The sequence below is a fragment of the Cantharellus anzutake genome, assembly GCF_015039405.1.
Source record: "Cantharellus anzutake strain C23 chromosome Unknown EI90scaffold_12, whole genome shotgun sequence".
Classification (NCBI taxonomy): domain Eukaryota; kingdom Fungi; phylum Basidiomycota; class Agaricomycetes; order Cantharellales; family Hydnaceae; genus Cantharellus; species Cantharellus anzutake.
Window position 1 is genome coordinate 1,094,256 of NW_024066962.1, and position 17,037 is coordinate 1,111,292.

Consider the following 17,037-nt stretch of genomic DNA (forward strand, 5'->3'; position numbering starts at 1 on the left):
TGAGGATGCGCGAATTCAACATGAACTCGCAAGGACATCTATGGAACATCATACTGAGGCATCAGTCGCGGCGTCGCTTCGTACTGAGGGTTGGCGGTAAGCGCCGGTTGTGGCCACACAACCTTCGGCAGGGGCCACAATCCCGCCTGCGCTTCATAACGTCTTCTTATCATGTTCCAGCTACCGTTAAAATGGTTCTCTACGACCCTTCTCTTCTTTTGATCAAGCGCCGATCCCTAGACAGCGCCCTGAAACTATTCAAGGTCCAGCACACCACTGGCGTTCCGTAGGCGTCCCACGGCGCCTCATTTGGCTGGCTGTTATAGTGCCGCTTAATTGTGGGGCCAGCCCTGCTCCACTTGTCTGTGGCCCACCGGTTTGATTACCCAACAGCGAATAAAATCAAGAAAGGGAGCGTTCGGGAGTGGGAAAGAGTGAGAATAGTATCGCGAGTATGAGTTCAATTGCCGTTACCAGGAGGATGGGAATGAAGAGCGAGGGCCAAGATCCGCATACAGGCGAAAGAAATAGGGGACGGTATATGAGGGTCAGGGCTAGGGCGACTACCTCGCGTCTACTATCCAAGTTAAATATGCGCTCATCGGTAAGCTTCGAATCCTTGACAGGGTGCCACATCCACTTTCGTGCTTTTCCTCACCTCAATTCTCAAATCTTATGTAAGGCGATCCCCAGCTCCATCTAATCAACTCAATCTAGACCCAGTTCTCTCACCCCTGCCCGTGCCCACCCTCGCCCTCACACAACTCCAGATATCCGCGTCCGTTCCCTCTCTCCCCTACGTTGGCGACCTAGTCTTTCCGGCGAGAATAGATCAAAATGAAATCCCATCGCCCACATGGCACCTCACCCGAATGTAGGACGGAACTAGGAATCATAGGAATCAAATGAATGAGACAGGATGATCTGAACACTGTCTGTTGATACATGTGTGTGCGGCCTGGCCATGAGTAAGGGAGAAGAATCCGTGACGTTGAACGGTGAGTAGTGTAAAAGAAATGATGTGGAGGTAACTTGTGCACGCGAGGTAGACCAGTCATCATAGGGAATGAAGCAATTAGAATTATGTAAGGAAAGACCTGAAAGCAGAGAGAGAACTCATAACCCGCCAGCCACGAACATTAGGCTTAACATTTCTACATCCAAGAGACAGGTACGGTTGTTCGGAAAGAAAAGAGTCCTTGCCGAATTCGCTGTGCCTGGTAGAAAGGATTGGAGGGCGGACAGAGAGGTGTAAACGAATTCATAAGAAGCAGTGGGGATAGATGCAAAACCAATGATCACAGGAGACACCGAGCAAGCGCATTCCGCAAGAACTCAACGATGTCAATCCCTGAATCAGAAGCACTCTGTTCCTTAAACCCTCTGCGCAAACCCTTCCGCATCCATATAAACTACCACATCCCCATCATCCTCCACGAACCTGCACTCTTGGTTGATGACCCTCACCACGTATGAACCCGGTCCATCACCCAACATGAAGCGGCGGTCAAAGGTGGGGAGGGCTCCGCAGGGGAAGGTGAATGCGCCAGGGCAGTAGTGAAGGAGAGGATAAGTGTGCTGGAGGAAAGCGATCATCACAAGTCAGCTGGATAAGTTCGGAAAAAAAAACGAACGCTCATCAGGATGCGAAAAGACGAATAATGCGACTAAAACTCACTGCTTGCAGTAACCCAAAGATAAGAAACGGAATAATATTGTGCAAATCCATAAATCTTGGAACTGCACCACATTCTCACTGACCAAAGCACAACTCCCACATCTGAATCAAAATTTCTCCCCAAGTTTTTTCGTCTTGAACAACTCCCTTGCCCACAGATTGAAATGGTTCGTCCGAGAATGGTACCACTTTCGACAATTCGAGTTGATCGTTGGGTATATCGACCAGCCAAGTAGGAGTTAGCGGATCACAGGACCGCACTGATGGGAGAGTCACTTAGGGCTTCCCAGAGATCGAGGACTTGGGAACGTGGGAGGTCATCGTTTGGGAATGGGTCCCATCAGGTATGACAAGGAAGACTGACCACAGTCATGGTGGCCAGTGTGAGCAGCATGCTCAGCCTGCTGTACAAATGCTAATGAACCGTGAAAAAGTTTGCGCGATCGCGACTTGGAGCAATTTGAAATTGGGATCGAGAAGCGTTTCGTTGGATTAGATGGGACACGAGGCCAAGACTCTATGATCTAGACATTCATGATTCGTTGTCATATTTCTGAGCTGATGCTATTGATCGAAGCCGCGGACGACGCGTGTGCCAGCGCGTTGCTCAGCTGCTGACATGAATTCCTTCACGCTTTCAGCGGTGGTTTGTCTCATCTTCGTGGCTCCCTCTGGAAGATGTGGCTGAGAGGTTCGCATATACTAATAGAGGCAGGTAACCTGCCTAAGGTTCGCGTGCCGTGGCAATAAAGTCATCCAGCAGATTCTTCGCTCTTTGTTGCATAGCGGGAGTTAAGGAGCAAGCCCATCGCTAAGAATGGGTTGGCGTCAGATGGATATCCAGAGATTCGTTGAGAGAAAGGGACTGGTGGAGGTCAATTCAGACAAGACTGACTGGGTGATGATGATGATGATAAATCTATCTTAATACCCCGCGGCCTCGTGATGACGTGGCAGTGCGGCTATCCCGTCCTAACACCGGAGCGTACATGGGGGGAATATCTATACATGGTGGTATTCTGGGTGGTGTATTCGGGTGTCAATGATCCTCGGGTTCTGTGATGTCCATAGGTATTGTCGTGGTGATAAAAAAAATAAAAATAAGAAATGGAAAAAATGAAGAGGTTCCGTCTGTCCCCTGCAAGTCCTGTTCTGCTTCGTCTATCCTGTGAGTCGGTCGGGCGATGGCGGTCCTCGCGGTGTGTTTGTTGTCGTCGGTTTGTCGCCTGTCTTGGACTTTTTGATGAAATTGGCAAGCCTTTCTATGCCTTTCATCTTGCCCATGAGGATGTGGAATTTCGTCTGGTTTCCGCGACCTAGTAGGTATCTGTGTCTACTTGTCCGGGGGCACTCCGTCAGAATGTGGGCCCTCGTTTGTGTTGATTTACCGCATTGACATGCTCTATTCTCCGTTGTGATTCCGAATCGGTGGTAGTACTCGCCGATGTGAGCATGTCCTGTTCGGAACTGGATTACGCGGCTGAAGGTTTTTCTGTCGAGTTTTCTGAACCGTTTGGTGGGTCTGAGCTTCGGTGCGAGTTGGTTCGCTGCGTAGAAGCCCGATCTCGGGGGGTTCGGTGTGTTCGTCCATCGGTGAGTCCATGTTTCGGCCATCTCTCTCCTGCGCAGGCTCTCTATGTACGAGAGTGATTTAAAATTGGGTCGGGCTGGTCTGAGTCGTGCGCCTTCTTTTGCTAGCTGGTCGGCTCTCTCGTTCCCCGGAATTCCAAGATGGCCTGGGCACCAGTGCAATGCGATTTTCGTCTCCTCAGAGTCTGTTAGGACTTTGCATATGGTATTCCTGAAGTCCCTGGCTAGTTCCTGGGCCTTGCGAGGTTTACCCTGAAAGACGCGTTTTAGTGCGCTAGTATTATCTGCGTATATGACGATGCGGGTGGGTTTTGTGGTGACGTTACCGTCATCTAGGGTGCGTCTGATTCCATCCGCGGCTGTTTTCAGGCCCATCATCTCTGCGTCGTAGGCTTCAACATGTTCGCCCATTGCTCCTTTCTCTTCGAAGACAACTTTGCCATGTGAGTATCCTACTGCGCCAAAGCCAGTTTTGATTCTGCCATCATCTTTGTATCGGGATCCATCTGAGTAGACGAGGAGTGTGTTTGGGTCATCTTCACATTCCGCAACGAAGTTCATGTGGTCGTCAGCCCATTCCTGTTTGAATGAGTTTCCAGGGTCGTCTGGCGGGGTGAAGAGTTGGATTCGGTCGGTGATGTCATGTGCAGATGTGTCCCATGGGCTTTCAAGGAGTGGCCTTATTCTTTCCGTGCCCGGGATTATGTGTTGCGCGATGCGGGTGATGCAGGTTGAGAAGCGCTTTCGTGGGTCGGACTTGTATTTCTTCTGTGGGTCGAAGACTGGGAGAGGTGGGGGGGAAGTTGGAGTGGTGAGTCTTCTTTGGTGTGGGTAGAGTCTATTGATCAGCGGGTGGTCGTCGGGGATGCGGGCGAGTCTGGTTGCCTCCATTTCCATTCTGTAATCTAGATAAATGTCGATGGGGGGAATGGAGGCCTCTATTTCCATCGCGGTGATGCTGGTCGTGTGGAAAGCGCCTGTTAGCATTCTCAGACATTTATTCTGTAGAGTAGATAAAGTTCTGAGAATTAAGCCGCGCTTTGATCGCCAGAAGATGGGTAGGCCGTATAAGACTATTGGGAGTACAGCACCTATGTACATCTGGCGGAGATGTGTTTGGTGTATGCCTCTCTCGGAGTTTCCTAACATCCTTAGTGCGTGTGCCGCGCCCGAAGCTTTCGCGGCTGTCTTTTTTATGTGCTCCGTGAACTTGAGGTGTGGGTCGAACCAGATACCTAAGTATCTCATAAGGTTGGATGGGTGGATTGTTCTGGTTGCGCCTTCTTCGTTCGAGGGGATAGTGACTGATGGGCCTGGACCTGCATTTCTGCCAGTCTTGGTTTTGGTGAAGTGCATAAGTTCGTTCTTCACCTGGTCGGTCTTTAGTCCTCTCTGCTTTAACCAGTTGTGTGCTGCAACAAACGCCAGCTGGATCACCTTTGTCGCTTCTGCTCTAGATGGGGCTGACACCGCCAGTGAGCCGTCATCTACATAAAGCGTAAGTGGTGATAGTTTTATGCCTTTGTTGTATTGCGGGCTTAGCTCTGGGTCTCCTTCTATTTTCTTTGTGGTTTCCTCGGCTATAGCCTTGCACATCGGGGAAGTGAAATAGGCCGCGAGGATCGGGGATACACATGAACCCTGGGGGACGCCTGTTGTTATGGGTTTGAGCTTATCGCGTTTGCCATCAAGGCAGATTGCTGCTTTCCTCTCCGATAGGAAGCTGTGTGTCCATCTCACGATGGGGGTGGGGATATGTAGTTTCCTCATCGTGTCTAGCAGGTGCGCGTGTGGGATGAAGTCGAAAAAGCCGGTGATGTCGAAGGTGAGCATTGACACCACTTTGTTGTGGTTCCATGTGGCTTCTATGTCGTGTGTGATGGTGAGCAGGGCGTCCTGTGCTGATCTGCCTGGTAGTCCTCCGTACTGGGTGTTTGGGAAGAGTTGGTGTTTTGCCGCTATGAAGGCCAGTCTCCGTGCTTGGATCCTCTCTAGCGCTTTTCCTGACACTTCCAACAGTTGGATTAGTCTGTAGGATCGGGGGAGTGAGTAGTCTCTGCCTGGTTTCTGCAGTGCTACCGCGATGGATGTTCTCCATGCTTTAGGGTGGTAACCCGAGTCAGCGCAGAGTCTCAGTAGGTGGAAGATTTCATCTTCCATTACGTCCCAGGCCCATCTCCATGCACGGCCCGTCAGGCCTGAGATGCCTGGAGCGTTTAGTTGGGCAGCAGTGAATATGGAGTCGCGGACTTCGCCCTTCGTCACGCTTACATATTCCATGTCGTCATTGCGCGGGGTCAGGTTGATATTTGGGGAGTGTGGTAGTGATGGTGGTTGGGGGAAGAGGTTTTCACGGAGTATGTTACATTTTTCTTTATGGCTGACTGCGAGTTGGTCTGTTCTGTTTAGGATGGGGGGTGAAATGTATGTTCTTTGGCTTTTTGTCCACTTGCGGAAGTCCCACAGGTTGCCGTGATTGGCTTCCTCTGTGAGTTTGCGGTAGTGAGTCTGTTTGGCTTTCCTGATCCGGGTGCGGATGTCCTTGTGTAGGTGTTTTACTTTTTCCGCAAGGTATAGTGATGGGCGGTTGAAGTCTTTCACCCAACCTTTTAGGGATTCTCTCGTCTGTCTCAGTTCGCGGTATGACTTAGATAGGTCCTCATTCCACCATGGTTTAGATGCCTTGCTTGGGCATCTGTGAGGTACGGATCTTTCAGCTGCTTTTTCCACCATTTTGTGGATCAGGGCAGTGGCTTCCTCTAGTGATTTGGGTGACGCTGTGCGTTGGTCTGCATTGAGTAGTTCACCCTTCAGGCTTTCGATCTTTTGGGCATTGTGGGCTAACTCTTCTGTGAGTGCCTTCGTGAACTCTTCTTTACTGGCGTGTTTCCAGTTTAGTTTGGTTTCACATGGGTTTATGACCTGTTCTCTGGGTGGGCCCAGTTGGAAGATCGTGGCATGGTGGTCCGATAGACAACCAATTTCCGTGTCAATATAGTGACCGGAGATGGCCCCAGCTCCGTTGGCTGCGGCATTGGAAAAGGTAAGGTCAATGACTGATGTGTGGCCGCTGTTGTCTTCCCGTGTTGGTACAAATGGTTCATTGCATAGGGTGAACGCGCCCCCTTCGAGCCATTCAATAGTTTCCAAGGTTCTTTGGCACGGTGTTTCGATCCGGTCGTCCCAGTCTGGATGGCGGATATTCCAGTCACCCGTGAGGATGGTTGGAATGTCCATGTCCAACGTGGTCTCTGCCAGTCTTTCCACCGTGTATTCTTTTCTCTGATTTGCTGCGAGCGTTTTTTGGTTGTAAATATTTATGAGTCTAACTGGTTGTTGCGTAGAGCCGTTCCTTTTTACATCTAGTACCATGTAGTCGAGGTCTGATGCTATGTCGTTCCTCAAAGTTAGTTCTATGTTAGTGTCCTTCCGGTAGTACGCTATTGTTCTGGGTCTGTCGCCTTCAGCGATAGGTTGTTTGGGTAGTATGGTTTGCCACCCCTTGAGGGCGACTGAAATGTAAGTGTTGTTCACTTTGTGCCACCAGGGCTCCTGGACTAAGAAGATGTCGATGGCTGGTTTATTGCGGTTAGCTATGTTGTGCATTGCGGCTTGTGTGGCCGCATTTGAGTGGTTGACGTTTAGACTGCACACCGTCAGTGTGGTTGCTATTTTGGTTTGTCGATTCATTGAGTTTGCCCTTGGAGTTGGCTCAACGGTTCGATTACCATACTATCATCGGTTGGTTTTGGTTTCGCGCGGGGGATCTTTATTGGTGGGATTGGAGCTACTCCCCCCCTGGCTCTTGCACTGATCATTTTGGCGGCCGAGGCCTTTAGGGCCTCGGGCGGTTGCTGTTGACTCAGTATTTTGCTCAGGTCTTGGTCCGAGAGACCAAAGTCTGGGGGGTCGTCTGGTGTGGTTTGGGCAGGGACTGTTTTTTGCTTACCTTTCCCTTTTTTCTTTGCCGGTTGTTCAGTTGGCAGGGTGTGTTTTGGCGTTGGCGTGTTTTTCGGCGCTAGGGGTAGTCCCATGCGGCCTCTCCTGGCTCTGCAGTCCTTGTGTGAACTTTCGTGTTCCCCTTTGCAATTGATGCAGTGGTGTTCGGCATTCTCGGGGTGAGACTCGGTTTTGTGGTCTTTCGCGCCGCATTTCAGGCACCTTGTCTGGTTGCAGTTGGCCGTGCGGTGGGCAAGCATACCGCACTTGCTGCATGCATATACCTGTACACGGTCCTCGTAGGGTGTGATTGTGCACCTGGTGTTAAAAAGGAAGACCGACTTCAGACTCAGCAACGTATCCCTGTCTTTTTTGTTAGAAAGGTCAACTACGATGGATGCAAAGTTCTTAGCGCGAATTGTTTCCTCTGTACCGAGCCACTTTGGTGGTCTCCAGTACTTCAGGTCTTTGTACTGTGGTACGTAGGTGCGCAGTTCTTCGTGGACCATTCCGGGTGTTATCGGTTCGTTGTTGCTGTGGGCGGGAATCTTGTTGATCTTTACGCGGTAGTGCTCCTGGTCGGGTAGGGCCGAGATTACTTCGTGTTGGGTGATGGCAGCTGCCATCTCATGGCCATAGGCGATGAGGTCCGAGGCTTTGCACGTCGGGGCAGTAGTTATCTTGATGTTTCCCGCTAACGAGTATCCTACAGCCATTACTCTTAGATAGTGGGGTGCGTTTTTCTTTTCCAGAATGTCGTTGATCTTCTTTCTCGTTTCGATGCCATTCGGCTGGTCATCTGGTTTGATCGGAGGTCTCACTTGGATGACGAGGCATCTCGGGTCGGCTGCGGGACCGTTGCTGGTGTCATTCGACGGTGCGTTGAGCCGGTTGGCAGCCGAGGACGTATTCGATCTGGGTGGTGGTGGGGTCTTAGCCGCCACGTGTGCCCAAGTTGTGTTGGGGGTTGACATGGGGGCAGCGACGGTCACTGGGTCTCTGTGTGGGGGGGTATACTGTACGGTATGGCCTATTTCTAGACACTGAATCCTTTCGGTCAGTTCTGTGAGTTTGGCGTTGACCGTGTTAAAATTGTCAGATTGGGACTCAGCGGTGTCTGGCTTTTTGTTATCGGTGTCTAATTCCGATAGCGTGTTCATCCAGCTTTTAAGATAGTGTAAGTGGCGCCATAGGCCCATTTTTCTGGCTTCCATCAGTCTGTCGAGGGTGTCTTTCATGCTTTCGGTGACGTTGTCGATGCAGCCGTGGTCGTCGTCTGTGAGGTCTGCTCTGTGCCACAAGGGGGTGGCCTGCATTTCTTCATCCATTGGGCCGTGTAAGGACGTCTGGAGAGTATACAGGTCTGTCCATCCGGGGGTCGAGTGGGTCTGTGGATTGTTGGTAACGGGTTGTCCTCCTAGGTCCGAGTTTTGATGTTCGGCCATGGTGGCGGTTGGGGGGTAAGTTGGTGGTTAGCGGGGAGTATAGGAGGGTGTGTGTGTGTGTCTTTTTAACAAGACGACGTTAACCCTCTCTTGTCGAGGTGGTGTCACGTGGACTGACTGGGTGTGTGACTAAAAAGGTGCATTGAGTCACTTTATGTAAGTTCGACGATACAACTTTTGCCTCGATCAAGCTTGGCCAACTCCAATTCCAACCACTCAGGACGGCTGGTGACGGGATCGTCACATTTTCTCGGCTGCGCCCTGTGCACTCAATCACAATGCACAAGGCGGATCAGGGACAAGGATCCCATATATTGGTGGTCTATCGAGTCTAACCTCAGGAATAGCACCACGTCATAACGTTCGGGAGTAATTAGATGAGGAATTCATGTCATACCAATGTGGCTGATCGTTCCAGCCATTACATCATGCAATGTGGGGCACTATACGATGAGTAAGCTCTCCTGCAGTTTCTAGGCGGAGTGCGGCGTCGTGACTCGCATGCCAGTACAACGCCTCTGCCTGTACGCGGCCCACACTTGCCGATGGTGTGGCTCCCGGTTCAAACTCCCAAGAATGGAATGGGGACCGCGTTCAGGTTTGTTATCGTGTCAACATTCGCTCTAGAAACCTAATTCTCATAATCACATTGTCCTCACTTCCGCATAATCACAAAGTGATCAACCATAGCGACCACAATCGACCACGCCGTGGTCTCATCTTTATTTCGACAACCGCTCAGACACCGCGTGACGTGGGTGACTCCACTTCCCCGGACTCGGATGCCACAACTATATCATGGCAAACCAAACGCAATGGAAACACGGTGCCGAACGACACCAAATGATAGCATTCAACGGCCATCTACACAACTTCTAATTTCGCACAAGCTCCAATCGATATAATGTGAGCAAGCGCTCATGCATGCTACAAGATTGTCGCTGGAGTCCTGGGTCGCTAACATACCATGGAACCGATTAATTGACTGCACACCCACCGGGAGTTAATATCCGCGGCCATTTGACACAATTGCACGCACATGATGAATACATTTGTATCCTATCAGTGCAAAAGGATCGGGCCCCGTCTGCGTCGGTAAATGCTGTAGTTGCTGTACCCCGGGCTTGTTAGACAGCCAAATGAGTCAACATATGATACAGAGGTTGATGTTGAAACAAGCAACCCGCTCAGAATACTCGCCACTATTCAGCGCACAAGCGTGTCGATAGTCGAGATACCGACGTCAGTAGTGACAGCGTAAGTCAATAAATCGATGTCAAACACCGAAGGCTAACTGATCTACTCTTCATTTGCTGCGCGTATACTAAGTGTGCTCTCCATTTATGCTGGCCCGCATACTTATGTGACTCTGTTGACTGGGATTCTGCCCCTGCAGACACTGGCTACATGGGTAAGCATTTCTCCGAGTTGCGTAGTATGAGACACAGGCTGGCCAGGACTTTCTTCATGGACATGCTTATGAGCTGCGGTGTCGGGAATGTGGCGAGACTGCCAAGCCGTCCGACATGCTCAAGCCCGCCACTTTTGATGTCATCAGAACCAATCGATCTCACACACACCGGACTTGCTACTCTCCTCAAACGCAATGGCAACAGGAATGTGTACTGCTTATTGGGACAGTGGTTCGAAGCTTGTTGTGTCTCTTACAGTGATGCTTCACCAGTTTTCGACCTCCACACCAATACATCGGACAATGTGGACCTGTCGATTAGGTTTTTTCATTGCATCGACATTCAGCATCCATCGAACTTTAACGTCGTTGGTTATGATGGTATACAGAAACGTTGGACCAGTACATATAAGAGAAATGAGCAACCTTCATATTGAAACTATACGTTGCAACTGTGATTTGTTATGAGCGTAGTGCCAGTAACTATTGTATCAATAATATCTAATAAAAAAAATTGAGGCTGGACTTGTTAGTACTTGTTCTCCATCAGCAGGTGGCAAAGTGGCAAACGCAATGACAACGGGAAATGAGAGGACCACCGGACTTGGGTTGCTCAAACGTGGACCATTTGTGCCTCGGAATGACGTCCAAGATTGGAAAGAGCTTGACGTAGATTTCTGAGTGAACGGGCCAATCCCGGGGCATATGCTCCTGGGTTGATTTCAACCAGCTGGCGTTGGATCTTGACACTTTCTTCGATGAATGGGAGCGCCTCCGAGTGCCATCCGAGATTGGAAAGAGCCTCATATAGATTGGTGAGGGAGATGGCCAAATCCGGGGGGTATGATCCTGGGTGAACAGCAACTAGCTCGCGCTGGAGTTTGACGCTTTCTTCAATGAACGGGAGCGCCTCCGAGTGCCGTCCGAGATTGGAAAGAGCATTATATAGATTGTTGAGTGAGATGGCCAAATCCGGGGTGTATGATCCTGGGTGAATGACAACTAGCCCGCGCCGGAGTTTGACGCTTTCTTCAATGAATGGGAGCGCCTCCGAGTGCTGTCCGAGTTGGCCAAGAGCACCACCGAGGTTGTCGAGCGAGATGGCCAGAACTGGGGTGTATGATGCTGGGTGAATGGCAACTAGCTCGCGCCGGAGTTTGACGCTTTCTTCGATGAAAGGGAGCGCCTCCGAGTGCTGTCCGAGATTGGAAAGAGCCAAATATAGATTGTTGAGTGATCTGGCCAAATCTGGGGTGTATGATCCTGGGTGAACAGCGACCAGCTCACGGTGTAGTTTCATGCTCTCTTCAATGAATGGGAGCGCCTCCAAGTGCCGTCCGAGATTGGAAAGAGCGTTATATAGATTGTTGAGTGAGAGGGCCAAATCCGGGGTGTATGATCCTGGGTGAACAGCAACTAGCTCACGGTATAGTTTGATGCTTTCTTCGATGAATGGGAGTGCCTCCGAGTGCCGTCCGAGATTGGAAAGAGCCAAATATAGATTGTTGAGTGATCTGGCCAAATCCGGGGTGTATGATCCTGGGTGAACAGCAACTAGCTCACGGTATAGTTTGATGCTTTCTTCGATGAATGGGAGTGCCTCCGAGTGTCGTCCGAGATTGGAAAGAGCCAAGAATAGATTGTTGAGTGATCTGGCCAAATCCAGGGTGTATGATCCTGGGTGAACAGCAACTAGCTCACGGCATAGCCTGACGCTCTCTTCGATGAATGGGAGCGCCTCCGAGTGCCGTCCGAGTCTGGCAAGAGCACCACGGAGATTGTCGAGTGAGATGGCAAAATCTGGGGTGTATGATCCTGGGTGAATGGCAACTAGCTCGCGCCAGAGTTTGACACTTTCTTCGATGAATGGGAGCGCCTCTGAGTGCCGTCCGAGATTGGAAAGAGCCAAATATAGATTGTTGAGTGATCTGGCCAAATCTGGGGTGTATGATCCTGGGTGAACAGCGACCAGCTCACGGTGTAGTTTGACGCACTCTTCAATGAATGGGAGTGCCTCCAAGTGCTGTCCGAGATTGGAAAGAGCGTTATGTAGATTGTTGAGTGAGAGGGCCAGAACTGGGGTGTATGATGCTGGGTGAATGGCAACTAGCTCGCGCCGGAGTTTGACGCTTTCTTTGATGGATGGGAGTGCCTCCGAGTGCCGTCCGAGATTGGAAAGAGCGTTAAATAGATTGTTGAGTGATCTGGCCAAATCCGGGGTGTATGATCCTGGGTGAGCAGCAACTAGCTCACGCCGGAGTTTGACGCTTTCTTCAATGAACGGGAGCGCCTCCGAGTGCCGTCCGAGATTGGAAAGAGCGCTATATAGATTGTTGAGTGATCTGGCCAAATCCGGGGTGTATGATCCTGGGTGAATGGCAACTAGCTCGCGCCGGAGTTTGACGCTCTCTTTGATGAATGGGAGCGCCTCCGAGTACCGTCCGAGATTGGAAAGAGCGTTATATAGATTGTTGAGTGATCCGGCCAAATCTGGGGTGTATGATCCTGGGTGAATGGCAACTAGCTCGCGCTGGAGTTTGACGCTCTCTTTGATGAATGGGAGCGCCTCCGAGTACCGTCCGAGATTGGAAAGAGCGTTATATAGATTGTTGAGTGATCCGGCCAAATCTGGGGTGTATGATCCTGGGTGAATGGCAACTAGCTCGCGCCGGAGTTTGACGCTTTCTTCGATGAATGGGAGCGCTTCCGAGTGCCGTCGGAGATTGGAAAGAGCGTCAAATAGATTGTTGAGTGAGAGGGCCAAATCTGGGGTGTATGATCCTGGGTGAACAGCGACCAGCTCACGGTGTAGTTTGACGCTTTCTTGAATGAATGGGAGCGCCTCCGAGTGCCGTCCGAGATTGGAAAGAGCATTATATAGATTGTTGAGTGAGAGGGCCAAACCTGGGGTGTATGACCCTGGGTGAACAGCGACCAGCTCACGGTGTAGTTTGATGCTTTCTTCGGTGAATGGGAGCGCCTCCGAGTGCCGTCCAAGATTGGAAAGAGCACCACAGAGATTGTCAAGTGAGATGGCCAGATCCAGGGTGTATGATGCTGGGTGAATGGCAACTAGCTCGCGCCAGAGTTTGACGCTTTCTTTGATAGATGGGAGTGCCTCCGAGTGCCGTCCGAGATTGGAAAGAGCGTTAAATAGATTGTTGAGTGATCTGGCCAAATCCGGGGTGTATGATCCTGGGTGAGCGGCAACCAGCTCACGGTATAGGTTGACGCTTTCTTCAATGAATGGGAGCGCCTCCGAGTGCCGTCCGAGTCTGGCGAGAGCACCACGGAGATTGTTGAGTGAGCTGGCCAGATCCGGGGTGTATGATCCTGGGTGAATGGCAACTAGCTCACGCCGGAGTTTGACGCTTTCTTCAATGAATGGGAGCGCCTCCAAGTGCCGTCCAAGTGTAGACAGAGCCAAATATAGATTATTGAGTGACAGGGACAAATGCGGGGTGTAGGACACTGAGTCCACAGAAAAAAGGTAACGGCAGAGTGCAACAGAATCACTTGCTGCCTCATGTGCCTCCTGGAATCTTGACAAAAATACCAAATTCGATGAAAGCCGGGCAAGCACAATAGCCAGTGTGCCGACAGCATCTTTCGAGCTGTGGTCAACAGACAACTGGAGGATCATGAGGTAGTTTCATTAACACAATCAACAATCCATACCTTGACCCACTCAGGGAGTGATGAGATACTGATGTAGCCCTCCATTCTCACACAGACTTCCACCCAGCAAGTTGCTTGCTGACTGAGAAACATGCCAACTGACCGATTGAGCTCTTCTGATGGTTCCTGGACTCCACTGAGGTGATGGACAATATGACAGCATGCATAACGAAAGTGTTCGGATAACTGCTCCGGAGGGATACGCGGCATTTCATCTCTTTCAGACAAGCCTTCAATCAGTCCTAGGCCCTCTACAGAGCAAAGATCCCGGTTCAAAATCTCAGTACATTGCAGGGCAATCCTGGCATTCTCTGTCCTCAAATCTACCGGACTGCAACCAAGGTCGATGGATCGCAGATCGATCCGATCCACAATAAAATCGCGGAATGATTGGTGTAAGATGCGAATCGGAATGTGAGAATCCTCAACCCCCAAGAGGAGAGGGGCGAGTTCAGCCAATGCATAACGGACAGAAGAATTGAGGGAAGGTGACAAAATCACATCCCAGGCAGTGATCGACAGAGGCTGTTGTGCAGCGACGATTGCTCCCATCACGATTGGGTAGTCGTGCACAAAATCTTCATCTTCCCAATTACACCTTTTCAGAATCGTTGTGTATAAACGATCCATCATTCCCTCGGCAGGGATCTTTGAACGTTTGGTGCCAGTGTCGAGCAGGCGCCCCAGTGTTCTCATTGGATCGTTGCTGGTCGTCTCCATGTAGAGGAAGATGGTGCTGACCCAAATGAACAAGCCATTTGCTCGTTCCAAGATCTCCTGAACTTTTTTGTCCTCATTCTGAAGATTATTGCGTAACTCCGGATGCGATTTCTTCAGCTTTTGAAGCTGGAAACTGATGTATGTAGCACAGTCCTGCACGTTTGTCTCATCCAAGAGATCAATAGTGAGTCGATTGATAGGGTAATTGGGGGAGAGGAAACGATTCACGAGATCAAATTGTCTCGATGTGATGAAGAATTTTATGGAAGATGGTAGCCTGGGCACCTCCTCCCTAAGGATTTCAGCAAGGGGTAAAAACGCGGTTTTGTCACACTCGTCCAAAGCATCAATGATGACGACCATAGAATGACCGGAAGGCGGAGGTGTATGAAGGAGAGGCGAAGCCACCAAGTTCCCGAATTGCTTCGCTAGTGGGGCTGTTGAGAGAGAAGGATCTTTTCTAAGAGCAGAGATAATGGAACTGCGGTAAACCGGGCCAAGGTCTGCTAGGGCTCGAGCTATGCCGGTGAATAAGAAATCGGGCCGCGCCTGTTCACCCGCTTTAAAGAAGAAGTGCAGTAACAGGGTAACGTCCTCTTCGTTCGCACATCGTTCTGCTATCGTGAGCGCAATTGAAGTCTTGCCGGCACCGGCCACAGCAGTCAGTAGCATCAGCCGATTCTCACTCTCCCCAGTGTTGCGACACCATGTCATGATACGCTCAGCAAGATCAACCCTAGTGCCTTCTAGGCATGCCTGAGCGGAATCGCCAAGGGCGATATGAGGGTATCGGAGGCTCTCGAGAATTTTATCTTCCTGTTGGCGACGTTCTGCATCCTGTTGACGACGTTCCATGGCCGCTAATTTGGCACCAGTCATCAAGTTCGTCCGAAGCTACATCAACCGAAAATCAGAATGATTATGGAACGATACTATAAGGAAAGCTACCTGGAACGATGCCAATGCTTTGTCAAAATCTTTCTTGAGGCTATTGATCCTTCCTGGGTCTCGCAAGTACGAAACCGCATTTATTAAGGCCGGTCGTTTCTCTACTTTCTCCCGTCTTCCTTTGATTTCGGACTCAACCACCTCTAGAGCGCTGTGACTTGATGTTCATAACGATAGCAAAGACCACCAGAAACAAATACAGCTTACTTTTTGAGCTTTGTGGCACTCTCCATCCACGGGTTTGCCTCCTCCGCTGACGTATCATAAGATTTCATGACTAAAATCACGTCGATCACGGTGTCGGCTACGTATTGACCGAAATCAGCCCATTCCTTCTTGTTGTCTCTGAACTTCTACGTTGTCCAAACTAGTGTAAACTTCCATCCATAACCAAACATAAATCGTTGCCAACCTGAACCTCATCGAGGATGGAGAGTGCACCGCCAGTGGCCATCTTGAGAGGGGGACACCAATCAGCCGTAGCATTGACGACCTTGAGAATCGGGACCGCTATGTCAACCCCCTGCACGAGCAGATCGTCGATCTTATGCCTGAGAGCTTCAGCCCCTTGCTGCGCCGACATGTTCGATAGTGGACAAGTGGATAGAGGAGAGGGAGAGCTTTGGGCGTCAAACACACGTGTGAGCTCAGAGCCACGAGGCCCCCGTCTAATTATGGAAGGGCATAATGAATACTTTTGGCCGACATAATCCCTCGATCTGATCCGATATCAGCGGCGAATTCTAACAAGCGCGGTTGGCATGGGCAAGTGGGACGGATGATGACATCAAGTCTTGATCAAGTCCTGTATCCTGAGAGAGAAGAACAGAGAAGAACTGCAAGTGGCATAAGTGTTTGAGGATGCGCGAATTCAACGTGAACTCGCAAGGACATCTATGGAACATCATACTGAGGTACCAGTTGCGGCGGTGGCTTCGTACTGAGGGTCGGCGGTAAGCGCCGGTTGTACCCATACTGTGCCACACAACCTTCGGCAGGGGCCACGGTCCCGCCTGCGTTTCATAACCATAACGTCTTATTATGTCAGAGGAATCAGCTTTTATATGTGTCTTTGGTGGTTCTCTACAACCCTTCTCTTCTTTTGATCAAGCGCCGATCCCTAGACAGTGCCCTGAAACTATTCAAGGTCCTCCGTAGGCATCCCACGGCGCCTCATTTGACCGGCTGTTATAGTGTCGCTTAATTGTGGGGCCAACACTGGCTCCACTTGTCCGTGGCCCAACCGGAGGCATTCGGGAGTGGGAATGAGTGGGAAAAGTATCATAAGTATGAGTTCAATTGCCGTTACCAGGATGAAGAGCGAGGGCCAAGATCCATATGCAGGCGAAAGAAATACTTAGGGGACGTTATATGAGGGTCAGGGCAAGCGTCATAGGGCGACTACCTCGCGTCTACTATCCAAGTTAAATATGCGCTCGTCGGTAAGCTTCGAATCCTTGACAGGGTGCCACATCCACTTTCGTGCTTTTCCTCACCTCAATTCTCAAATCTTATGTAGAGTGATCCCCAGTTCCATCTAATCGACTCAATCTAGACCCAGTTCTCTCATCCCTCCCCGTGCCCACCCTCGCCCTCACACAACTCCAGATATCCGCTTCCGCTCCCTC

General features: G+C 50.5%; 1 protein-coding gene across 1 annotated transcript; it reads right to left on the reverse strand.

Moving 5' to 3' along the window:
* Positions 1-10,392: 10,392 nt before the first annotated feature.
* Positions 10,393-16,362, reverse strand: EI90DRAFT_2993024 (uncharacterized protein). Its single transcript, XM_039056145.1, has 5 exons — positions 15,822-16,362; positions 15,617-15,762; positions 15,410-15,560; positions 13,742-15,355; positions 10,393-13,694 (listed from the first exon to the last, which is right to left on the reverse strand). Exons 1-5 carry the CDS (start codon positions 15,990-15,992, stop codon positions 10,677-10,679), a joined length of 5,100 nt encoding a protein of 1,699 aa, XP_038918973.1. The 5' UTR covers positions 15,993-16,362; the 3' UTR covers positions 10,393-10,676.
* Between the last annotated feature and the right edge of the window lie 675 nt (positions 16,363-17,037).

What these genes read in the sequence shown, in the direction of transcription:
- EI90DRAFT_2993024 (XM_039056145.1), bottom strand. Translation starts at nt 15,992, where the DNA reads ATGTCGGCGCAGCAAGGGGCTGAAGCTCTCAGGCATAAGATCGACGAT. An exon ending in AGTGCCACAAAGCTCAAAAA is followed by an intron (nt 15,561 to 15,616) that starts GTAAGCTGTATT and finishes ATCAAGTCACAG; the next exon opens with CGCTCTAGAGGTGGTTGAGT. An exon ending in AAGCATTGGCATCGTTCCAG is followed by an intron (nt 15,356 to 15,409) that starts GTAGCTTTCCTT and finishes CGGTTGATGTAG; the next exon opens with CTTCGGACGAACTTGATGAC.